The 26,773-nt window shown below is 35.3% G+C and overlaps 1 protein-coding gene across 1 annotated transcript; it reads left to right on the forward strand.

The window, feature by feature from the left end:
- Positions 1–25,195, forward strand: LOC136820612 (uncharacterized). Its single transcript, XM_067076804.1, has 24 exons — positions 1–166; positions 1,910–1,991; positions 2,523–2,733; positions 3,120–3,183; positions 3,581–3,766; positions 5,843–6,004; positions 8,137–8,313; positions 9,022–9,093; positions 9,743–9,802; positions 10,597–10,665; positions 16,119–16,169; positions 16,559–16,600; positions 17,305–17,475; positions 17,768–17,834; positions 18,294–18,351; positions 18,626–18,761; positions 19,514–19,594; positions 20,080–20,230; positions 20,789–20,830; positions 21,116–21,209; positions 21,996–22,142; positions 23,961–24,145; positions 24,575–24,636; positions 24,979–25,195. Exons 1-24 carry the CDS (start codon positions 68–70, stop codon positions 25,123–25,125), a joined length of 2,616 nt encoding a protein of 871 aa, XP_066932905.1. The 5' UTR covers positions 1–67; the 3' UTR covers positions 25,126–25,195.
- The last annotated feature ends 1,578 nt before the right edge of the window (positions 25,196–26,773 follow it).

The raw sequence follows: 26,773 nt of genomic DNA on the forward strand, positions 1-26,773 counted from the left end.
AAAAAAAAAAAAATAAAAATAAAAAAAAAAAAGAAATTTTATACTTCATAAAAAAGAAAACCAACTAATGATGGATGAGAAAGAAAAAACATTATCACCAATGGACAATGGAGATGATCAGAACCAAGTTGTAAGGACGGATTCGTCTTGCCAAAAAGAATTTGAGGTATTGCTATTTAAACATATTGGCACCGGCTCCTATTCAGAAATCAAAAAAGTTGACCTCTTTGAATTTCATCAGAAGTTTGGCTTTAAAGAATTATATGGAGTTGATTCCCCAAATTTTGAAAAATTCTATATAGTTGGAAATCATCAATGTGCAGTATTAAAAGTTCTTCTGTATCAGACGGATTTCCGTCTCAGTGAAGTATATAAAGAGGCTTTCCCATCTCAACATTTTGCTTAATTCACCAACACTTCAAGATTGTATGTTAATTTACTGTGTAAAATCAATTTTCCGCCCCCGCGCGGGGGGGGGGGGTATTGGTACTTAGGCAAATGGAGGGTACGGTATGTGCCGCCCTTAAGGGTACCTTTTTTGGACTTCCAAAGTCCCGCTAAGGGTTGGAAAAATCAGGAAATCTAATTTCAGTCCCACTAAGGGTCGGAAAAATAGAAAAATTTTAACTTTTTACCCCCTGAAAGATCGAAATTTGGTCAAAATTGGTCAAATTTGTCCCGCTAAGGGTCGTGAAATTCCCAAAATTTTCCTTTGTTTTCTCCTTTTTAGTCCCGGTAAGGGTCCAAGGTTCGAAAGTCGGGCGGCACCCCCCGTCAGCTCGCAACCCTAGTACCCCCCCCCTCAGACGAATAACGTTGCTTTGACCACTGATGTTACAGTTTTGTTTAGACATGTCTGTAATCTGGATTTGCTAAAATTTAAGTTATGTGAAGAACTTGCGTAAATTATGACAGGTGTATAATACTTTGACATTATTTCCTTCCATTCCCAATCCTGGTTCTTATAATGACTTTAACAACAAGAGTGTTTTTAGTCCTTCAAATTATTCTTTAGGATTGAAATGTGTTTCGTTGGGCTAACAGCTTAATGACAAATAGAATAACCAGAAGCATTTTTGTTTTTTATTAAAAACTATATATATTCGACCTCACTCACAAGAGGTCATCATCAGAGTAAAAATCTAATACAGAATGAGGATTCTAAAATCAAAATTTACAGAAACAAGCTGATTAAAATGTCATAAAAAATTCATTTAAAAACAATGTGTAAAAATCTAAAATGATACCCATGGGACGCTTAACTGAGAAAACGATGAAACTGAATCGATGGCACAATAAAAAAGAGTAATTAACAAAGGAACTATATGTCTATGTCGTAAAAAGTTGCTAAGTTTTGAATAAATTTTGAACGTTCAATGAAGGTTTTTGCTCAGTGATTAACAAAAGTTCTGTTAATTCTCTAGTGTCATTACGTTTGAAACCTTTCGCAATTACTTTAACGTTGTCCATGGTGATCGGTTCGTGTCCGCTGAGTGCTGAATGTCTGAAAACGGTCGAATTTATGTCTCTGCCACTATGATCTAAGACCCTTTCATAAATTCGTCTTTCAGTTTCCCCAATGTAGGTTTCTCCACAATCCTCTTGGGGGCATAGTACTTTATACACTACATTGTTTTCGTGTAAAGCCGACCTTTTATCTTTAATATTAAACATTGACGATAACTTTGTACTTTTGTATGCAATTTGTGTTTTGACTTGTTGCGTACCGACAACGTTTTTTAAAGTCTTATTTAAGGATTTTACCAGAGTCTCACCTCGTTTTCCTTGGTAAGGCAGATAAAGTTTTTGACGATCATTGGATTCTGAAGCTTTCTCAGTGGAAGCTGTTTGTGGTTGTTGAAGTTTTTCTTCTGTATCGTATATCTTCTTCTGTATATGTATTCTTTAGGACATTCAAGGTCTTTTAGAAGGCTTATCAACTGACATCAAAACAAAGATTGATGAAAAGACTGCTACCATTTCAAGGAAAGGTATCCCCTTCTTTCTAGTGTTTTGCTCTCGTTAGACTGGAGTCGTTTATAATAATACAGTAATACAGTAATATAAGTGTTTATGATTGTATATAATTGTTACGGGATAATTATCAGTTTTTATTAACTATAAAGACTACAGTTTCTCCTTTCTATTATTTGCTTTTTTTCTACTATCATAGTCTAAAATGCTAGACTATACCCTTTTACGCGAAAATAACGAGACACTACTACGAAGTAGTAGTTCGAAAATGGGATGTTCGGTAGTCTTGTATTGCAACTTTAGTATCATTTTTTTCTCGCTTCAAATTTCTTTTCGTAAGATACTGTAGGTTAGCCCCTGCTCTAGCTGTTTCTTTCCAATAGATTTATAGCAACTCATATTAATTTCAAATTTTGATTATTTGGTGCAACAAAATCGTTACATTAACATCAAACTTCGCTTTAATATAAAAGATTATAAAATGATTTGCTCCTCAATAAATTAGTTTTAGTTTTACCTTTTTTAATTAGCTTTTTGTTTTCTTTCAGATGCTTTCAAGCCACCACCGTCAGACAGAAAATCTTCTCTTTTCACGACCAACGAAATAACGTCACTCCTAAGTTCCACTGAACTCCAATTTGATGATGAAACAAACCGAATGTCTGCCACTGATCTTGATTTAACACAGCGGACGATCGAGGCGGAGATACGCGTCCGTCAAATTTATTTGCAAAACCATGATGGGTTGGACGAGAAGGAGTATGTGTCTCATATTTTTATCCCTAATAGTATTAGTTGGTAGACCTCTGATTTCCTTTCACTTTTCTGATAGTACACTCTTTGAGATAAGAGGCAGGGTTTTTTTGTTGCACGGTTGTTCTTATTTTTTGGTAGTTTGAGCCTCGACATTTTTTATTTCTTTGACCGTCTGCCTTTTTTTTTGAATTGAGAATTATTACTTCAATGCTCAAGAATTGTCCTTTTAAAAAATTCTTCTTTTTTTTCGGCGTTTTTGGATTGCATTGCTCTAAAAAAAGAGTGATATTTCGGCTTTCTATTTTGTTCTTTTCCCTTGAATTTGAACGATATAAATGATTTTCTAGAAATAATAAATTGTTGTGATTTTTTTTTCGTTGAAAATTCAGAGTAGAAGAGGTGAAACAAAAACTAGCAATATTGCAACAGAGGATGTACCGATGTATGACCAAAGTAAGACTCTCACTCACTGACTTCTAATTAAACCACCTGCTCTGGACTATGCCATATCCTCCATATCATAGTTTTGAATGTCAAGTATTTGATCGGTTTAGCATCCGGCCAGGGGGGGCGACTGATGTAGGGATTAGGGCTAGTCCAAGTCTTTCAAACTAAATTCTCGGTCCTAATTAATTGCAGGAAGAAAATTATTTAAATATTATATTATATTATAGGCTGCGTAAAACAAATACCTTTGTTTAAAAACTTTTTCAGTGCAAGGAGTTGAGCAGCTTCGTAATATATTCACAACTTCACATGAGATATTTTTACTCAAATATATTTACTCGAATTCCTAGAGATCACCTAAAACCTGTTTCTAAAGCCATGAATTTATGATTCTATTTTCAAGAGAGGACAAGCGATCCAAGAAAGTAAAATACAACTGGAAACACTAGACATTGAACAAAATTCATCAGATGATGAAGGAGGCTATGCTGAAGATGAGCCAAATGTTCCTATGAAAACTGATGGACAAATGGGTAAAGGGAATTTAAGTCCAAAAGAAATAGAAGAAATGAATAACGAACAATTGCAGGTACCTCATATTTCACTCTTTCTCTCTTGATTGCCCCTTTTACTTAACCTTGATTCTTCACCTAATTATTGAACATCAAGCAGAGAGACGTATCGATTACAATTTTTTGTACTAATTCATGATATTCATGACGTAATGTTTTCTACGAAAAGACCCCGGTTTTTGTCAGTAGTGGCAAATTTTATGCAACTTTTGTCTAGTTTAAATTTGCCACTACTGGCTAAAACCAGAGTATTTCCGTAGGAAATATTACGTCATGAATATTATGAATTAAAAAGTCTTTAGTTTAACCTGGTCGCGGATTGAGCCCACGACCTTAAGCACCTTGGCCGAAAACTTTACCTCTGTATTACGGTCTCTGGACTGGCGGAACCATCCAACATCGTTTTGTTGGTATCCCTTTTTTAATGTAATCAAAATAATATCCCCTCCAATGTCTTTTCATTAGTGAAAGGTTTGAAATTTCAGGAGAAAGGGATTGTACAAGGTTTGCTTTATAGTTGGGAGGTTGATTTCCTCAAGAACAGTTGAGCTAGAAACTGAATGTCTGTGAGTGAGTCTTCCTGTCACACAAAAAATATTAGAGCAGCCCGGAGACTGAAAGAATGGTCGAATTTGGCTTGAATTTGACCAACTTGTCCTTGGGTGGATATTTAGGGTTGCTTTTTCATGTTTTGAAAATTTTTGATTTCTAGGCCAGGGAGTAAGTTTTTCGCCGGAACGAGCCTAAAACTTCCGGCGGGCAGCCTCGAAATTTTAAAAAAATGTTCCGGTTTAGCTAAAATTTGGTTCTTTGGGTAAAAATGTGGGGATTTTTTTTTTTTGAAAAGCTTAATTTTTTACGTTGGGACAAGTTTTTGGTCGAAACGAAGCTAAAACTTCTGGCCAGCCTTTCTAAAGGTTTACTAAAGCTCTTGCACTCTATCATTTGAGCATTTACGATCGGGCTTTTGAGTGAGTTGGAAAACTGATCCCAGCGCTTTGTCAACGTTCGACTATATTTTTATAGAGGTTTTTGGCTATAATTCTTTTTTGAAAACTCATCAAACTCGTTACCGTTCAAACAGAAAACTTTTCTCTTCAAACAAATATGATGAAAGTTAAGGAATTGACTTTTTCAATGATTTAGCTCCTTGAGATAAAAATATAAAAATAGAGGTATAGGGTAGGGAACTCCCTTTCGACAGCAGTTCTTCTATTGAAAAAAATATTTGTACATTTGTTTTTTGAAGTGTAATTCTAACTCTAATTTTTAACAAATCTTGAAAAATAATGTTTGAATATCTTTAAAAGTATATGTAATTTCGATTTTTTCGCCTTATTGCTTTTATTTTGTACTGGCTTAAAAATAAAAAGCCTATGATTGTCCAAACGTTATACGTAGAAAGTGCATCTCTACTCTGTATTGCTCAGTTTCTAGCCTGCTATGTTCTATCAAACAAACATCAACTGGATTTCATGAAAAACTGAAAATGACTTTTCGTTTTACTTCTCATGTTTTGCACATGATAGTTTGACAAACTTACTCTAAACCTATTAGTCATTTTTGGCCTCCAACACAAATTGTACAGTATGCAATAAAAGGTGTACAAAAGTTCTTATTATTTTGATGTTATGTTATGTTATGTCCTTATTTTTTTAGGCCTGACATTATGCTGACAACTAGTTTTTCCATTGTCAAATAACTGAACCTAGATTAGCAGGCTTTTTTCTAAAAATCCAGCAAGACTCTGCAAAGTTTGAAGAGTTTGGCTAATTCGTTGTGAAAATTTCAATTTCCTTTCACGCCAAAGATTGGGCCATTCCATTTTATATCCAGGGGTTGGACGAACATTTCCTGGGAGTAATTCGAAGAGAATTTCCAAGGGGTCTAAAAGAGTGTTTTTTTTTTCAGTTCCTCCACCATCACTTTAAGGTATGAAAAGAAAATTTCCAAGATTCTTTTTGCAATTTTTGTCATTTTCCAAAATATTTTCCAAAAATATTTTGTTAATTTTGTTACTTGAAAAGGTTCGTCCACCCCCCCCCCCCTATATGAAAATTTAATAATTTCTTTTCAAATACTTTATTTTATAGAATATCTTGCGCCACAACAGTGTTGATTATAACGAAGAAGAGAGCACACGAGAGAATCTATTGCAATTGGTCAGTGAGCGGTTACTTAGCAACACTTCAACAACGTCTTATCGGTCGTCATGGGAACCACCGGATCAAAGCACTTTGAAATGGAATGACGCTGTAAGCATGGTTTACATTTATATATTTTGTTGTTTACGTTTTTTATAAGAAATTAAATTTTCTTTTGTTTGTATCGATTGAATCAGCAAAGATTTTGTTTTTTCGTCACGAGGCTGCTATTGTATCATTTTTGCCGCTGCTGTTTTTTAACGACATTTGGTGTCTCGTGACGCATCAACCGAATAAAGATGGCGGACTTTCCTGCTTTTGTTAATTCAGTGTAGAAGAAGATCCAGGTTGAAGCAAGACTGGCAGGATAGAATAGAAAGAAGACACCGTGCTGACTAGACAGTCAACTAACCGTCGATTTCCGTCCATAATAGATGAAAGAAAGGTAAAATAAATAGTTGAGTAGGTTAACTCGAGTTTAGTGACGTATTAACATTATGTCAGTTTTTATATACATGAGACTTATGGTTGATTGAGCCCATTGAGTTTCAAGCCGAAGGGCTTGAGGCGAAACTTTAACCCTTCTCAGGCAAGAGAAATCGAAGCCACTTATTTCCCATCCAAAACGCACATAGAACGCGCCGTCATCACGACGACGGATTGTATCTAGCGGTTCCTTTGTTTTGGAGGAGTACATTTTTTGAAATCTAGCGATAGATTTTAGTTTCAATCCGGCGTTTGTGTAAAAACTACGCGCGGGCGTTCTGGATGGGAAATAAGTGGTTTCATTTCCCATCCAAGAGTCTCGCCTCTTCTAATCCTTCGGGCTTGAAACTCAATGATTGAGCCCCCATAAAATCCCAGTTTCTTTGCACTTGCCAGGTCTGTAGATTTAGAACGCTATGGAGTAAAGGCATCCGTTTGTGCTTACAAAAGACTTCAGAATCGAAATGAGGATGTTTGTCTAGATATCAAAGGTTTTTAATTCGACAAATTCTTTTACGAATCATGTGTGTACGTTTTTGTGGTTTTTGCTTAAGAGATGATAAATTTTTAAATTAATTTCTTTTTGGGCTAATTAAGACATTTTTTTGGAAGGAACGAATATGAATGATCTAGTAAGTGAGCAAGATTACAAAGATTTATCGAAGCTGTCTTTCATTTCAACTTTCGATTTAGTTATAAAAAGTATTGGTAACATCGTTATATGTAATTACGAAACCAGTGACTACTTTCACTTTGACACTGGTTATCAGCTTAAAAGTGTTTCCTTTTAAAGCTATACTCCGTTCTGGACTGGATCTGGATGTACAATGTTCTATTGTTAACAAATGTCCTGAAAATATCCTGGAATAACAGTAAATTTTGTCGTCCTAAATACCTAAATTAGAATGAGAGCCTGTCATGAATCTGTCTACGTTTTGAACCATAAAAATAAAAATGTCGAGCTTCAAATCTCTTAATGATTTAATTAAACGAATTCTATTTGTTCAAGAGATTTCTGTACAGTATGTAGCTTAAAAGAAAGATTCAGCTATAGTAATCCATCCAGCCAATATGATAAAAAAAATCATTGAATGTTGTTTAAGAAAAAAATTGAACTCGCTTCATAAGACGTTTCTTTAACTGTCGTTAGTTTCGTATCTGACTCGGGGGGGGGGGCTCTACCTAGGCAAAAATGGGTGCTGGGTGTGTGCGGACGGTTTTTTTCACCCTTCAAAGTCTCTGTAAGGGTCGCAAAAATCAGAAAAATTTAAATCAGTAAGGGTCTAAGGGTCGGTTTTTGGAGGTCCCATCTGCACATACCCCTCATCCGCCAACTCTAGTATTACTCAATATTACCTCTGGAACTATGACGGTATTCAAGAAGGCTACTTGCATCGTTTAGAGCTTTGCTATTTAGACTAAAGTTCAAACGCTTTAATTTTGCCACCCAATAAAGTAAAAGCCCGAAAGGCTAGAAGCGAATCTCTCCCAGGCAAGAAAAAGTAAAGCCATAAGATATACGCTATTTTTGACGGCGGATAGAAATTAGCGGCTTCAAATCCTACGTTCGAGATTTCACTTCATTGGTACCACCATACGGAAACAATTTTCAAGGGAATTAGTGTAATCACGCTGACACTGTTTCCGCAAAAAACAGTGTACATTTAAAGGGAAGGGCTTAGTATTCAGGTCATAGAGTAATTTCAAGTAAGCTCAAATCGTTATTTCTCATATCATTCTCCATTATCTTTCAACAGTCAAAGCTGAGTGAACTTCGTGAACAAGCGTTATCGGACACTTCGGACGAAAGCGAATTACGGACACCCGAACCGGACACTCCACTTGAATCCTATTTCTTGCTCAATCCCTCGGACATGGATAATTATCTACATTATAAAGCTGTCAATCACGAAAAACTCACTGATTGGGACCCAGTAAGTTATGCAATACCTGCCATAATTTTTGAGAAAAACGTACCAATCAGTCTATTCCTCTAAAGAATCTCAGACTCATAATATGACCTGGAAGCCTATAAACCCCACCCAAATTGAAATATTTGATTAAATCTAACAAATAGGCCAAAAGCCACTTTCTCGCCCGAACTTTAAAATGCTAAAAACGAGGAATTAACCAAAATTCTCAATATATTTTGACCGATATTGTATGTCAGCTTGCATAAACGCCATGGCAACGTCCATCTAATATCCATATAACAAGAGATAACGTGAACATTGGGCTGTTCCATTGAATTTCCAAACATGGGGATGGGGCAAACTAAAGTCGGTCTTTTACCCCCTGGAAATGTTCGTCCACCCCCTGTATGGATATAAAATGGAACGAGTCGGTACTAAAATCTCATTCATAAGTATTTACTAAAAAGATTTTCACACCCCACTTCCCATAAAATATTCTGAAATCCCCCATTTGCATTAGTCCCCCCATAAAGGTGAAAATATTCACTTCCCCCTCCAGGACAAAAGTTGATTCCCCCTCCCCATCTACCTGGGGGGAGGATCCCATGTAGATTATCAGAGAAGAAGACTGTTCAATCGGTTTAATTGCTTATACAATAATTCTTTCCTAGCTTTGTTAAACTTTCCCTCTGTATATGTATATCTTTTATATCTTTATCACCTATATAGACGACAGTATTGAAAGAATTATATGGTAAAATAACACAAGGGTCAAGGACTGTTACCAGACTACCTTCAAAGGTACGCAAGTTTTGTTTCCGAACCCTTTTTCCCCCTTTCATTCAAACTTCCTATCTTATAAATGGGGTTTTACTGGAAAAGTTAACTGTCCATAGTGTTGGTAATATTTAATTTTAGACGTAATGGTCCCCTTTGGTCCCGTCTTATTATAATAATCAAAGCCCTCTTTATCCTCCCTTTTTAAAGATGCTAGTCATACCTATCTTCTCGCTGTATATCTGCTCTTAAATGTGTTTATCCCCTGAATATGCCCTCTCTTGTAAATACACCACCCCCTTTGATGAAAAATCATACTCCAGTGATATCCAATACCAGGGCTTAATTATCCTGGAACATCTCCATCCAGAGGCACATAATAGCGAGTTTATGTGGGGCGGTATAAAGCAAAGTTGGCATGTCTCCAAAATCACCGTCCACTTTGCTCGACGGCTGTAAAAACACCAAAATACCGTTGTCTGTTAGGGTCAGCAAAGGCGATATAGAGTCGTACATCAACTATCGACTTTGTTTTGTATCATTTCTGTTACCGTCGTCCTCGATATCGTCCGATACATAAACCCCGCAATAAATTGTCCTGTATACTAACCTATCATCTTCTCTTTGTAGTATCATTGAGTGAGCTTAGCAATTAACAATTTTTTCTTTATAGAGCAAAAAAGTGACATGTATGCAAGGTTACTTGGACAAGCTACCTATGAACCAAACTAAAGTAAGATCAACACAACGTGGGATGTCTTAGCTTGCTCTTTATTATTTACCTGAAGCTGTACACCTATTAACCACTAGCTGAACATTTGGCTTGGGAGGGGACTTTAGTCTTTAAATATCCCTCAACCTCAGTCTTTAGATATCCCTCAACTTCAGTCTTTAAATATCCCTCAACATCAGTCTTTAGATATCCCTCAACTTCAGTCTTTAAATATCCCTCAACCTCAGTCTTTAGATATCCCTCAACCTCAGTCTTTAGATATCCCTCAACTTCAGTCTTTAAATATCCCTCAACCTCAGTCTTTAGATATCCCTCAACATCAGTCTTTAAATATCCCTCAACATCAGTCTTTAGATATCCCTCAACCTCAGTCTTTAGATATCCCTCAACATCAGTCTTTAGATATCCCTCAACCTCAGTCTTTAGATATCCATCAACATCAGTCTTTAAATATCCCTCGACTTTAGTATCCCCAATATTTCTGTATTCTGTGTCTCTAAATTTTGGGAAATTGACCTTTGACCCACAACTCAAATATATACTACAATTATCTTAAAATGAAACATAAAAACCAAGATTGTATGAACCAAAAAAATCAAAACATAAAAAATTTTCTTTCAAAGATATTTCGATCTTTACAGATCTTTACAGACCTTTATTATAAAAATTTCTACAATTACCTTAAATTTTAAGTTGATGAAAGTCATACAAGTTCGCAATCCTATCTAGGAAAGTTCCTTTTAATACTAAAAAAAGGCTCAACGTTTAAACCTTGCTTTTTCTTATGGTTTCAGGTCAGAACTTTTAAAGGATGGAAGCGAAGATTTTTTCAAATTGCGCGTGGAAAATTATATTATTATGAGGTTGGTTAAGTCAAATTAAATTATTTTGCTGTTTAGAACCTGCAGGGTAACTCAGTCGGTAGAGCATTCGCCCTACAATCCAAGGGTTGTGGGTTCGACCCCTGGTCACCGTTAAATGAGCAGTTTAGATTTTGTAATCTAGTCTGGGCGGTAAGTAACTGGAGGCTAGAAATAGATGTGAAAATAAAAAGGGATAGACTCCCTCACTTCCGACTCCCGGCTTCCAACTCTACTGACAGCCACCAGATGAATATACTTAAGCTGGGAGCAAACCAACAAACATTGTTCGTCAAACATCGTGAGGTTTCATGTTTGAAATTGATGTTTGACGGTTTGCGGAGTAAAAAATCGTATCTTTTCAACAAAAAAATCCAAAAATATGTTTGAAACAATGTTTGAACATCCCTAGAAGGAAGACATTGCATTGCTAATCGAACATTGAATATGACTTCGAACGCGTGATTTGAAAAGTAAACAAGACGACTCAGAGTCGAAAATTTCGCATATTGTTCGATTATTCATGGATGAAATAATCATATTAAACGACCGGGAAGTACTGCGGTTGCAGAATGTCAGATCGGAAAAGTGATTCTTAGATTCTTCTAGAGATTTTTTTGACTTTTTCAGAGACTTGGGAACGTCAAAAACAGAACCTTAGGTTCAGCCCATACTTAACACCTAGTTATGCCAGGTTACCACCCATCCTCGTTATAAATAGAGTGCAATAAATAGAACGGGGCTTTTTAGCTTTATTGTCACCTAAAAATGAACGGTCCCAGCGTGGATTAGTTGCGTATTATCTTTGATTGTTTAAAAAAATATTAAGATGTTAGCACCTGGTAGATAAAGCAAAAAAACAACAATACAATATCCAAAATTAAACGAAATCCGATAAAAGAGCTCGAGGTATATATGCTATTTAGATAAATTTGACTGTAAATTCTGTGCCAGGTATATATATTATAGTAAGTGTCACGTCATATCAAGCAAAAAGTCAAATTCCTCATTTTTTTAAATCTTCATTCATTTTTCTTCATAGTATATATCTCAAATTTCAAAAACCTTTTAATCATTTAGATTGTTCATCTCTAATATATCTTTCCAATGGTTTTTAACTATCTACCTTAGCATAACTTGGTGCTGAGAAATTGTTTGAAAAATAAAGTATCCACATACTTTTTTAGATGACAGACTTTAATGACATTAGATACAATACTAACCCAATCAAGCAAAATCAAACACAACCAACTTTGGCAGGCAATTAGTTTTGCTAAAGCCTTGGAAAATAAATATAACAAGAGTTCAGTTTTAGCCATTGTGGGGGTATTTTTGGCAAAATATTGATATTAGATAAGAAAAATACCTTAAAGGAAGAAATTTTGGCGGGAATTTAATTTGGCGGATGGCCGAAAAAGTTTTTTAGAGGGAATTTAATTTGGCGGATGGACGAAAAAACTAAATTTGGCAGGAATTTAATTTGGCGGATGGTGGAAAAAAGAATTTTTGGCGGGAACTTAATTTGGCGGATTCTGGCCAAAACTGCCAAATCCGCCAAATTTTCTTTCTGCCAAAAATTCTTTCTTTAAGGTAACTGTTTTTAAAGCTTGATAGAGCACAAATTTGCTAAATTTGGTGGAAATTAAGTAAATTTTAAGGCCAACTTCAGTATTGCATAAACTTTTTTCCTTAAAACTAAAACTTTGTAATTGCTGTTGTTTGCCTTGGTTCCATATCATTGAGACATGGAATTATACTGACATTATCATTTGAGCAGGTCGATCAACTTTGATTGACTTCCATTTCTCATAAAACAGAGAGACTCGCCCACTTGATACATTTTTTAATCAATGGCCAATCAATTGGTTTTAATGATTTACTCTTAGGTGCCAAATAAACGGGGGGGGGGGGGTTCGAATAAACGGGAGGGTTGGAAAATTTTTTCAAATCAAATAAACGGGGGGGACCTAATTACCGGGGGGGTTGGAAAATGGACTTTTAAAAACCCTAAAAAGGATCAAAATAGACTAAATTTAGGCTTTTTAGAGTAAAACAAGAAACTTTCCTTTTGGGAGCCGGGATTTTTTTCAAAAATTAATAAACGGGGGGGTTGGAAAAAAATCGAAAAATTAACAAGCGGGGGGGCCCGTTTATTTGGCACCTAAGAGTATATATCTTAATGTTAATGTTAATGTATATATTCTTAAAGTCGAAAAATGTGTACAAATCTGTAATAGCTTTAAAGCTAATATAGTTCAACTGCCTATTTTACAAGATGAATCATTCATCATCATCTGCTGATGCCCAATCTTAATTTCATTTGGCTTGTGAGAGGAAGTCCCAGAACAGATAACCTTCACTTGATAAAAACAAACAAAAACGTTGCCAACCAAAAGCTGTCAATATCTAGCCTCGGTAGCAGCGACAATGAGCTGCCAACAAAACATTAGTCTTTTTTAATTGTAAAGTAGCGTTGACTTTTATTAGCCTTCGTTGCTACCTTTTCGTCAACATGAAATAAACTATTACTTACTTACTTACTTAAGGGAAGAAATTTGTGCGTGAAGAAATATTCCCATCAGACATCTACAAACTTCAGCATTAAAATAATGTCAAGAAAATATTATAAATACACACTTTTCCTAACTAAATATTCATCAGTAAAAATAAATCTTCAATTCAGCTTGAATCAATTTTGCTTTTTGATTGGGTTAGACCATCTTGATTCAATGGATCTTTTGCTAGAGGCGCGATGTCATGTTGGATATATAATTAATACTCCAGCACAAATCAGAAAAACTTAACTCCACGTTTCAATGCTTGCGGCAAGGATGACTTTGGTTATTATTATGTGAAACCGTAAATCGAAATCTCAGTCACCTGTGTAGCATTGTGAGTATTCGATTAAGTTCAACAAAACATATCGCGTTCAACAAAGTTCGACTTAAGAAATGTTCGACAAATTTGAAAAAAGTTCGAAAACAAAAAAAGTTTGACAATTCGACAATAAATCTGTTCAACAAATTTGACGAAAATTCTGTTTGAAGAGTTTTTCTCAAATTACTGCTCGATTAAATTCAACAAAGTTTGATTAAGTTACATGTTTTTTTTTATAAGCATAACGCTTATAAGCATATGAAGGCTCAGATTTGCAGAATTCCTAAACATAACATAAGCATATACGTCAGCCTGAAATATTTTTCCAGTTGTCATTTTTATCAGTTTAAAAAGGTTTGGTAGAGGTCAAGTAAAAAAAAAAGACTTTCCACGGTTTCCTACATTCCACTGCTCCCAAAATCTGAACAAATTTTTGCAAAATTTCTGAAATTTCACTAAAAACTTGGCTCGAAGTGAATCATAAGCATGATTCATAAGCATATAATAAGCATAATCTATGCCTGGATGCTTTGAGAACTTAAGCATACACGAGCCTGACCAAGGGGCATACACTTGCTTATAAAAAAAAACATGTATTATTCTGATTAATGTAATCAAAATAATCCAACTATTAAGGTTTTTTTTTAAAAGTTCGATTAAGTTTGATGATTTCTTTAAATCAAATTTAATCTAATTTTTAAGTAGTCCGGTAAAGTTCAAGGACCCAATTTAGTTGAATACTATTCGGACAACTAAGTTTGACAAAGTTTGATTAAAAATAGGGTTCAATTAGTTGTGTTGGATTAATTACATCTAGTATACAATGAAATCGGGTAACTTGCATCAGTAGAGGGAAACTTACATAGCCATCAAATGACTGACCAATCAACAAAGCGGCAAAATTTCAAAACCAATGAACTACGCAGCTCTGCTCGCAGATCTACTCTATCTTTGTATTTTAATGACCAGACAGGTCATTCATTTGAGGGCTATTCATGTTTGCCTCCACACGTGCCTCCACTGACTGATGCAAGTTTATACCCAATATCTCACACGGTAGGACAGCTACAGTATATAACTTTTGTCACTTAGATTGACACCCTGCCAAAAATCCCTCTGTAAAATTCACTAAAATACTTAGTAACTGATAATCTGTCTTACAACTAAATCAACTATCAACACCTATTTCTACCTGTAAAAAAGAAGATCATACTGTACCTTGTGCCTTGTCATGTCTGTGTGGTTGTAGTTGGTGTTGATGTTGAAGGGCAACTCTTTAATTGTAATTCCCATTACTATATTGGTGCATTTACTAACTACACAAACATAAAATACTATGCTAAAAGAAATATTAATATCTTTAAATACTCAAAAAAAAAAGCAAAAACATGATAAAATTACAAACAACCAAATGCAGTTCTTACAGCTTCCTGCAAGCCGCCATTTCTAAAATCGAGTAATATTTACAAATCCTTGGTTACGCCTACCTAATACTTGCGGAGTGAAAAACGTTAGATTTAATCTTAGCGAGTGAGTCCATGCTTAGAATGTTCGAGAATGTTCTAGAAATATGAAAACCACTTTCGTTTTCTAAATTTTATTCCGCACCGCGAAAGACTATCGTAATACTTTCGCTATGCGAAATTAACAAAAGAAAGAAGCCGTTGTAATGCAACAAAATAAATGTTTGAGACAATGTTGGAAAATGCCGCGCAAACCATTCAACGGAAAGTTAAAATTTTTGAAGAACCATGTTTGATGGCTTGCTCCCAGCTTACTTACTAGAACTCTTTTTGGTACCCTTCTTCTTGGAAACTAATGGCAGCAGCTGATATTTAATATGCCATACTTTTAACCCCCGAAGATTTCATAGCACTTGAAACCATGACTAGCTGACAATTTGAAGTAAAACAATATAAAAGATAATCCGAAAATTTTCACCATCATTATCTTAATCAGAAAATAGACAACGAAAGTTTTGATGTTAAAAATTCAAATTTTTTAATTGAATTTTAAATGAATTTTCTGAACATCAAAACTGGTGAGATTTTTCGGATTATCTTTTATATTGTTTCATAGCACTTCTTCTGCGTTCTTACTTAATTAATTTCAAATGGTGTGCTTCAAATCACAAAACGGGCAAGCGCACGGACTTTTATGTACCCTGGGACCAAGCTTTTTATCCGCCATCTTTAATCGCGGAGTTTTTGGAAAAAGTGATACCCTAATGGTTACACTACTCGATGTAAGTAAGTAAGTAAGTAAGTCTGCGACCGCAGTCGGAGGCGAACCGAAGGCTCCTCTTTCGATAGCTATCTTACCCGAACGTAGGGGAGAGCGCCACTCTTTCTCCCTGGATTGCTCCACTTACCCTTGATCCTTGACTGGATATGGGTCAATTTATAATTCAATGAAATGAAATGAAATATTGAGTACCAACACTTTCAAAAACACCGAAGGATCGAGAAACAGTGTCCAGGATTTATTAAGCTCAGTGGGTGAGCCTACGATGGTGGGTATGTATTGATGATCTTAAACCCGAACTTTTAAGATGAATATAATATATATTTTTATTTCAGGATCATAAATCTGAAACTCCGCTTGGAAACATCGACATCCTTGGATCTGAGGTTTGGTGGATTCGTTTTATGTTACTTTTCGTGCATTTTGACCGTTTCATTTCCTTGAGAAAATTGACTGATTTCTGACTAAAAGATTCCCTGAATTTTCCATCAAGTTGTTTTTTCTAGACATTATTGTACCTAAATATTTTTGACAAGATCGGTTAAATATTTGTCAGGCATGATACTATTTACAAGATTTGCCAGAAAGAATAAATGTTTTGAGCTATGTTATTGGGCTATATTTTTAACGTCGCGTAACCTTTTTTAGCAGTTTGGTTCCTCCACCATAAACAGTTTTAAGACAATTCCTTTATGTCCATCTATCCTACCTCTAGCAAGACCTGTTTCTATGTGATCACCTCTTGAAGTGAATATTTTCTTATTTTTCTGTATAGGTGGTTGCTGGAGAAAACAATACTGTCAACATCTCAGCACGAGTAAGTGTTTTATTCGAATAGTTTTCTTAGATCATGTTCCGGTATGATTTTCGTTACGGATCGAGTGTGTTCATATTGTTTTTTGGAACGTTTCGGAGGAAGAAAACGGAGCAGTTCCGTTCCGATGAAAAAAGTGGAGCGAAACCGTTTGGATCTTTTTTTGCTGTACAACGTCTTCTTTTCGACGTTTCGAATTTTGACGTTCACACTTGTATCAAAACCGTTTCGTTTCGTTTCGTTTCGGAACGGAACCGTAACGTTTGAACGTCTTAAGCATGTGTATTGTTTTTATTTATCTTTGCTCTACAGAGAAGGAACAGTAGTTGATAAAATTTGAAGCAGGGTTTATACTGTATAACACAATACTTCGCAATGAGCAGCTTTAAAACTTCGCATCCTATTACTTTGCGTGAGCTTATCTCTAATAGCGAGTTTATGTATTCGAGATAAATCGAAGGAGACGGTATAAAACAAAGTTGACATGTCCCCAAAATTGCCATCCACTTTGCTCAACGACGGTAAAAACACCAAAATATTGTCCTCTGTTTGGGTGAGCAAAGCCGTACATCAACTGTCAACTTTGTTTTGCGTCGACTTCACTTACCGTCGCCCTCGATATCATCTGATACATAAACTCGCTAATGACGATAACATTGCCTACAGCTGTTGATTATCAGAAATGACGAATCTTCTTTTCTCACCAGATGAACGGTGATAAACTTGTAATACGTTGTGGCGGTGAATCGGAGAGAGATGATTGGCTAACCAATTTACAACGCATGTCAGTTATCGATACACCCATACCCGGCTCGTTAGTCAAAGAAGGTCCAACAGCTTTGTTGGCTAGAGAGGGAAGTCTCAAGAAGAAAAAGAATGTAAGATACTATTCAAATCAATACACACATTTTTTATAACCAGATTGCTAAAAGGCTCGATCTCTCAAATTAGTCAATTCTCTTCTCCCGTAGAGTAAAAGCTTTTTAAAATAATCTAACCATGGCAAATGGTAATAACCCTTGGCCCAATAATCATAAATATGTTATGATATCAGGGGTGGTCAAAACGAATTTTAAGAAAAACTAGAATGATACAGCAACCGAAGATTGGATTTGCTTTCCATAACGATGATAGATAGGCAACCGTTGAAGACTTATTCAATTTTTTTAGAACAAAGACGGTACAGTGATTATCGACCTTGGCGCAACAACAATTCGCGCTGGCCTTTCTTCAGATGGTAAGATACTTATAGGTCAATTTTTATACTGGTAAACTACTTTCTATTCATGTTGTTAAACTTTTTCTTTTTGAAAGGTAGTATTTGGCCTTCATTAACAGCTCTGTATCGCTTTCTTCATGTATTCATATCATGCTTTCTAAGCTGGATTTTCCATTACTCGATTGCTAGTCGAAATAAAGTAAAGTATGATAAAAACTCGTTACACGGATAAATGTAATGAAATTTTGTGAATTTCGTGAATTTTTATAGGAATAACGCCCTAATTTAATTTTCAATTAAATACGCCTTGTAAACTCTTACTAAATGCAAGCGGGCCTTAAACTTTAAAGACATCCTACAATCGGTTGTCTTATAACCGCCCTCTACCTGTTCGTAAATTTTTCGATTTTCAACAACCCCCCTCTTTTATTAGGCACCTGAAAGAGGGTTTTAAAAATATTTTATATTACGTTTAAGATGTACCAGTAGTCTCATTTCCAGCAGCGTTTGCTATCAAGAAAGCTGAACAACAAAGGTACGTTGTATTTCAAAGATTATAATATAAATTTATGTTTAGAAAATACTTCTCAAGTTATGAAGCTGTATAATGTTTCAAACAATACGAAATTTCAATCCGATTCAAAATCACTTTATCGCAAATTTTGGACAAAATATTCCCGAAAATAAGTCTTATTTTTCGAACCTAAGAACCCACGAAACCCCCTGGAAATAAAATTTTGGAATTCTGTGTAATTTATTGAAATATAGCTCTTGGTTCATATGGATTTTTTTCTTTTCAACGTGTACAGAACGGGTCGTCGCTTCACAGAATCCGGTTTGCCGGACCCTCATACCTGCAGATGCGGCTTCGAGGCTTTCTATCCAGAAATACGAAAAGATGCGAAAATTATATACCCACTCAAACCGTCCATGAAAATTGATAAGGTACAATTAAACGTTTTAATACTATACATTTGAGTCTCCATAATTCGAACACGCACGAAGAACACAAATTTGTTCGGTTTAAGAAAATTCGAGTTATGGAGTAAGGTTTATAAGGTATTGTTAACTGAAGGACGAGAAGACTTATTCGAGTTAAGGAGGCATTAGTGTTACTAGGCAAGTATTCAACGGCCTTGAAATTTGTACGATCTGAAATTAACACGAATTTTTTTGCTTTTTCAAGGAAACAGCGGCTGGTTTTGATTAAGGGGTTTTTACTAACACGAAATTTTTTCATGTGTAATAAGGTAACAGAGGTTTGACTCTACAGTAAAATCTTCTCGAAAGAGATTCGGGTGTCGCCTGTATCTCGAGAGCGATGTATACATCTACCAACTAAATGCTTAATGGACTAGGTACAAATAAACAAGGTTGGAATGACGGTAAATGTCTTAAATCATTGCACGTGCGTGATCACTGATACAAACTTTTTGACCTCGTTTGACTCTGGGAAACCCGAATCCAAGTTCTTTGCAGAGTTAGGGTTTTTAAAGTATGAGCCATTTCTGGTATTTTGTTTCCCCTGGAAATTCTAAACATATCAAAAAATTTTAAGTGATCTACAAGAGAACAAACGTAAATTCTATTTAGAGCACTTCTGTCCTAGAGTTAATTTTCTCATGGGATCATGGTCACTATTTTCATGATATCACTTATTATTCCCTTCTCTTGTGATTTTTTTACTTTCCTTTTAGTATTCAATCAAAGTGCGATACGTCCCAGGATTTCTGGAGAAAGTCTTTCGAGATTTGGAATTAGATTCTAAGGATAGAGTGGTAAGTATGATATTCCTATTCAAGACCTTCTATAGTGGAGTCTCCCATAACTTGAACCTGAAAATTTGTTCGAATTAAAGGTTTTGTTTTTACATAAGTGTTCCCATTTCATATCAGGACAGTGTCTGCCTATTATTCTGTTATGCTGATAGAAGCAAAAAATGTTTTTCTTCTCTTCTTTCTGACCAATCTTGCTCCACATCCGTGTCAATCCAATGTGAAAAAGCTTTTGAATTGAAATTGTTCGGTAAGCAAACGATATCACTCTTATTAAAAACAAAATCTTTAAGGAAATATTGATTTTCGAGTTAAAGTTTATAAGGCATTGTTAAGGATGAGAAGCTATTTTCGAGTTCAGGAGACATTTAAATTATAGAGGTTCCAGACTCTAATGTACTTATTTAATGACCTTCTATTATGAAATACATTATTCACAAGCCTTTTTCCGCATTTCTTCACTTATAATACTCTAACTTTTTTTACAGGTAGTCATTAGTCATTCTAGACATCTGAGTAACAGAGACAAAGAAATTTTACTCGATTACCTATTCGGACAAATGAACGTGCGCGCTGTGTACATGCAACAACAAGCTCTGTTATCGTTATACTCTTACAGCGTCACTAGCGGCCTCATAGGTGAGACATAAGTTCTGAAAGAAACTTTGAACAAATATTTTTTACTTAAAGATTTCTAGAAGGATTTTAAACTCGGCCATTTTACAGGGTTCCCGGGGAGAGGAGGGCAGGGGAGCTCAGATACCTATTAAAAGGGGGAGATTTTTCAAAAGAAACAAATCAACGACGGGGGTATTGCCAAGAGTTAATTTTATCCTTTTAAATACCAACAAAACACACTAGATATTGACAAAAATTAGAGATCCCTTTTGTTATTTCTGTGATTACGTTGAACTCTACCTAATTCGAACTTCTGTTAGCCGATAGAATTCCTAATCGAATTAGCGAGTGTTATCTGCAATATCTTTTCTCGTGCAATACTCAATATTTTACTCGTTCCGAGATTTTACCGATATTTTACTAAATATTACTGAAAAATCTCGGAACTCGTAAAATATTTCTCGTATTGCACTCGAAGTCATGCGGTAACTAGTACGTATCGCCAGGAAGCTTCTGATTTTCAAAATTAGTACCCACCAATTTGAACTAATACTGAAGCTATTGTTTTATTATTTTCAGTTGATATTGGGGACCATATTGATATTCTACCAGTTATAGACGGTAAGCTCAAAAAGTTATTTTCAAAGCTGACGCATATCGTTGTTCAGTGGACGTTGTCATGACGTTTGACGTTATATTATCGAGGTTAAGTTAATAGGTATAATCACGATGATGAAAGAAAAATGTAACAGGATAGTGAGCTTCAACCAATCAAATGTCGTATTTTGATGTCGTAATTATCTTGGTATACTTAACCTCAGTATTATCGCTTCGTCAAATCCTCGGATACAATGCATATCTAATAATTTTACTGATGATTTCTATTGATAATATTTATTTACGCAGGTTCAGTGATAGAGAAAGGCGTAATGTGTTTACCATACGGTGGTCAACAAGTGACAGAATATCTCGGGAAACTGTTAACCGAATCGGGTTATCGGTAAGATCAACCTACCTTAAAGATGCTTAAATATTTTACGTCAAAATCTCATTCTACCGGACAACTTTATATTGAAAATAAATACCAGACAATAGACATCAATCTTTTAAATGGCATTAGAACATTGAAATTTTCATCATTTTGATTTTGAAAATCAAATCTGATCATCTGATATTTGAAAATTGTTAGGGCTAAGTCCTACCTCTATTTTACATAATTTTTTCGTCGTTCCCTTTTACAATGTTAAGAGTTCTTCTGTCTCAGACGGATTTCCGTCTCAGTGACGTACCTTAGCGGCCCTTTTTACGCCGGCCCTTATTGGCGTTATTTTATTGGCTATTAGCGTAGTAAGGGCCGGTGTAAAAAGGGCCAAATTTTTGCAAATTTTACTTAAAAGTGGCGTTAATTTTTGACCATTTTTCTCTATTTAAAGTATTTTGGGTATATGATTCCAAGATAAAAATTATCCATTGTTTTACTCCATATCTAAAGCTTCGCAAAAATCAGTGGTTTTCAATGGAATTTTTCAACAGTTTACTACTGAAAAATAATATTTCAATATAAATTGAAGCATAAATAGCCATTCTAACAAATAAGGGCCGGCGCTAAGTTAGGGCCGGCGTAAAAAGGGCCGATATAAGGTATATAAGCAGGCTTTTCCGTCTCAACGTTCTTCATAATTCACAAAATTTTCAAGAATATGTGTACTGCTGTGTAAAATCCAATTTTCGTCTCAGACAATTTTTTGCTTTGATCACTGAATAACACCCTTCTATGTTTTTTTAGGTTGTTCACAGATATAGAGAGCTACGTTGTTCGTTACGTAAAAGAACAAGTGGCACAAGTTTCTTTGGATTTCCAAGAAGATATGGCTTCTTCACCTAAAGCTATCGAAGTAGATATCGAAAAATTCAAATTGCCAGACGATAGAAAGTAAGTGAAGGTGTTAAGGCCGGTCTCCACTTGCGCGTGCTTCAATCGCACTTTTTGGACCTACCCCGGTTGAGGTCCTATAAATTAACCTGTGTTTGTTCGTCCGTTCGTTCGTCCGTCCCTTCGTCTGTTACCAACTTTTCTCAGGATTGAATCATAGGAATCTTTTCATTTTTGGTACAAAGACGTGCAAAATGGTGGTGGCCAAGATGTGACGGAGCCCGATTTTCGAAAAAAAAAATTTTTGGGCAAATTTGGGCCAAAAAACGGCTAAAAAACGGGTTTTTTAAACTTCGTGAAAAATTGGATCATTAATTTTTTCTGATTTTTTGCATGAAAGTAGGGTACCATCATAGGTAAAAGATGGCTCAAGCAGATATTTGCAAAAAAAATTTTGTTGGCTCAAAAAACGCATGTTTATCTATAAGAATCACTATTAATAAGCATACATCAATGTTCTTAGTCAAATTACTCAATTTTTTGATGAGATAGATGATTTTTTTGCTCATTAGGGCTTACTTTTAAAGAATATGTGTGTTTAGACAGGAAATTTTGGTTGCTTGGCGTGTTTTTATAAAATAACTGGCCAAATTCGATATCTTTTTATAAGCACATTATCAATTACTTAGGTATTAGCTTTTCTCGAAATTGGCTCTTTCATTCTTTATGATTTTTTGCACAAAGATGCATAACTATTAACCCTCGAATGTGACGGAGCTCGATTTTTGGAAAACAATTCGGGGTAAATTTCAGCCAAAAAACAGCCAAAAAAAGGCTTTTTTGGACTTTGTGAAATACTGGATCATTGTTTTTCTGATTTTTTGCATGAAAGTAGGTAAAAGATGGCTCAAGCAGGTTTTTGTAAAAAAAGGATCATTCAGCTCAAAAAACGCATCTTTATCTATAATAACGACTATTAATAAGCATACATCAATGTTCTTAGCCAAATTACTCAATTTTTTGATGAGATAGATGTTTTTTTTTGGCTCATGAAGTCTTTAATATGAAAGAATATTTCAAGAACATGAAATTTTGGTTTCTAAAAATTTTTTTTGAGCGCGCGCTACACTTTTATGACGTAATCTTTTTTCCAAGCAAAAGGATTGAAGCCAAAAAGTGCGATCGCAGCGCGCGCAAGTGGAGACCGGCCTTTACAATGAAGTGAATACAGTCGCTCTCATGTTGTCTTCTGACCAGCCACCAGAACCGTTGGAAAACAAACGGATCCGGTGAGACTCGAACTCACAACCATGCCATTCGCGGGCATTTGCTCTACCATTGAGCTACGGGTCGATGTGGAACCCGAGGACTCAATTGCCACTCGCTAGAGCTGGGGACAGAGACAGTGAATTGGGAGAAATCCATCTCCACAGTGAAGTGTTCTTTATTTATTTTTTTTCCCTTTTACGGGTTTTTAGGCTTCTGAAAGAGTACTGTTGTAGTCTAAAATTTTAAAAAGAGAATTTTTAGAGAAATTACACCATAAGTGTAATGATGGATTTCACGCAAGCACTTTTCTTTTCTTTCTTGACTTTTTTAAATGCTTTGTTTTTTGTCGACACAAAACATCGTTTTTGAATCGATTCGATTAGTTGTTTCGTTAAGTTCCCAAGCTTCCAAGTTCTTTTTAGGATTATTCAATTTACAAATTCGCTTACTGTACTGCGCATTGAGTGCACTCTTTTTTATGATACCACGTAGAAACCATGACAGACTAACTAGAGTAATTCCCTTGAGAGTGGTTTCCACCATGGTAGGAAAACAGTACACACTTGAAGCGAATTGATTCCACTAAAAATACCTCTCCTTCTTTTTTAGAATGATAAAAGTTGGGAACATTAAATACCGCTGCACAGAGGGATTATTTAACACTGGGTTATACGGTAAAGACGACCTGCCTCTTCACGTAATGGTAGAAAGAGCCATTAAAGCATGTGAAATTGACCATCGAAGAATGTTTTGTAAAAATGTCTATTTAGCTGGTGGAACGTCGCTAATAAACGGTATTTATAATATTTAAATCGATATTGAGCAAGTCATATTTTTCATTTCAGCCATATTTGGAGGTACTTTCGTCAGGGGGTTTTGCCCGAAAAAACCCCTCTAAAATTCATCGAGCTTGTGTTATTCTGGGGGGTTTCAACAAGGAGAAAAACATCTTTTTCTGAAAAAAAAAACAATTTAGAGCAAACAACACAGAGGTGGAGTCATATTGTCATAGAACTATTTTGACATTTTAGGTTTTTGAACATAACTTTTGGACCAATGAAGCAAAATTAAAAAGTAATACACCAAATCTAAAGTTAGGCTTTCCTCTGAATGATTCCGAAACAATCTTTGATAAATCTTTCTGATACTGCCTACAATATCAAATCAAAGAGGGTAACTTATTTGTGGCACACCCGGTAGAACTTTTTGCTTTTGATTCACAGGGTTATCTTCGAGGTTAGAAGAAGAAATTAGAACAGCTTTTCCTGATACAGTCCAAGTAAAGGTTTGTTAAAATTATTTTTTTCAGTTTTCTTTGAGTGAAAAAAATATTTTGTTTGTCATCATTTATTCATTCAATTGTCAAAAAACGGATCAATTCTATCTATTGCACATGTTTGCATCAAGGTATTTTACATTTGAGCAATGCTTACTGCAGCGGTAAAGAAGTGATAAAGCTCTAGAATAACGTCTCGTTCTCTCATCAGATGAGTTACGATTCCCATGAAGGAATCTTAACTCCTCCAGAAAGAGTTATAGTCCAATCCATAAAAATAGAATCTTTCTTATACGTGTTACCGTCTTCTAAAACATTCTTAAATTTTTTTTAAACATTTATCTAAATCAGGTGACTGGAGGAGAAGACAGATTAAATGCAGCATACAAAGGAGCTATTGTTATGACGGGCCTTTCGAATTTCCAAGAACTGTTGATTAACAAAGAAGAATGGTCTAATGACCAATCAGAAGGATTATTCAAACGTTGGTCTACTTAACTAAAACAGTGGCTACATAACTTCAAAAATGAAAATTTCATTCTACAGTTATATTATTGGAAGACTAAAGTTGCCGAAAATTCTTAGCTTTGGTTTATTGTCATGGCAATTTGACAATTTACTTCAATGACCAATCGGAAGGATTATTCCGAAACGTTGGTCTACTTAACTTAAACAGTGGCTACATATATAACTTCAAAAATGAAAATTTCATTCTACAGTTATATTATTGGAAGACTAAAGTTGCCGAAAATTCTTAGCTTTGGTTTATTGTCATGGCAATTTGACAATTTACTTCAATGACCAATCGGAAGGATTATTCCGAAACGTTGGTCTACTTAACTTAAACAGTGGCTACATATATAACTTCAAAAATGAAAATTTCCCTCTACAGTTATATTATTGGAAGACTAAAGTTGCCGAAAATTCTTAGCTTTGGTTTATTGTCATGGCAATTTGACAATTTACTTCAATGACCAATCGGAAGGATTATTCCGAAACGTTGGTCTACTTAACTTAAACAGTGGCTACATATATAACTTCAAAAATGAAAATTTCCCTCTACAGTTATATTATTGGAAGACTAAAGTTGCCGAAAATTCTTAGCTTTGGTTTATTGTCATGGCAATTTGACAATTTACTTCAATGACCAATCGGAAGGATTATTCCGAAACGTTGGTCTACTTAACTTAAACAGTGGCTACATATATAACTTCAAAAATGAAAATTTCCCTCTACAGTTATATTATTGGAAGACTACTCTGTACCAGAGTGTATCTCACGTTTATCGCTACGTAGTACGTTCTACGGAAATAAATTTTGAAATTAGTCGTAGATATCGGGTCTGTGTACAGACAATTGGAAAAATAAAGTTGCCGAAAACTCTAAGCTTTGGTTTATTGTCATGACAATTTGATAATAATCACTTCAAACGACCATTTTTAATTATACCCTTCAAAGGGTGAAGCTACTTAATGATGATCACTTAAAACTTTTCTAGCACCCATTTCTGCTAAAAAATGCCGTTTTACCAGATATGTCGGTTTAAAATTCCACGAATTTTCTGTTTTACCAGGTTTTACAGGTTTTAAGTAAGTCTGCGACCGCAGTCGGAGGCGATCTTTCGATAACTATCCACCCGAAGGTAGGGGAGGGCGCCACTCTTTCTCCCTAGATTTCTCCACTACCCTTGATCCTTCTCTTAATTGCTGAGCATCAAGTAGAGAGGCATCAAGTACCATTTTGAGAATCTTTGGTATGACCCGGCTGGGTGTTAAACCCACAACCTTGCGAACCGTAACCGGATGCACTACCTACTGTTTTTTTTTTCATTTGTGAGGTCAGAGCTGGTTAAAACAAAGTGATTTCTTTAACAGTTATAAATAAAAAATGAGAGTGCTGTTTATAATATTTCAAACCAATATATTTTTAGAAATATTTTATATGCAATCGACTATCCTCCTGATTAATGCGAGTCGGTCAAATAATTTTTATCGAATGTACGTATCCCACCTTCCTTGGTATTTCAGTGGTTTGAATTTTGAAAATGCCTAAATCCTAGAAAATCACTTTAACCCGTCAAGTGCCATCACTCCGTATCTTCAAAAAATTTTAATGGTTTTTCATTTCAAATTCGCGCAACACCCCC

The sequence above is a fragment of the Clytia hemisphaerica genome, unplaced genomic scaffold (assembly GCF_902728285.1).
Source record: "Clytia hemisphaerica strain Z4C2 unplaced genomic scaffold, Clytia hemisphaerica genome assembly, whole genome shotgun sequence".
Lineage (NCBI taxonomy): Eukaryota > Metazoa > Cnidaria > Hydrozoa > Leptothecata > Clytiidae > Clytia > Clytia hemisphaerica.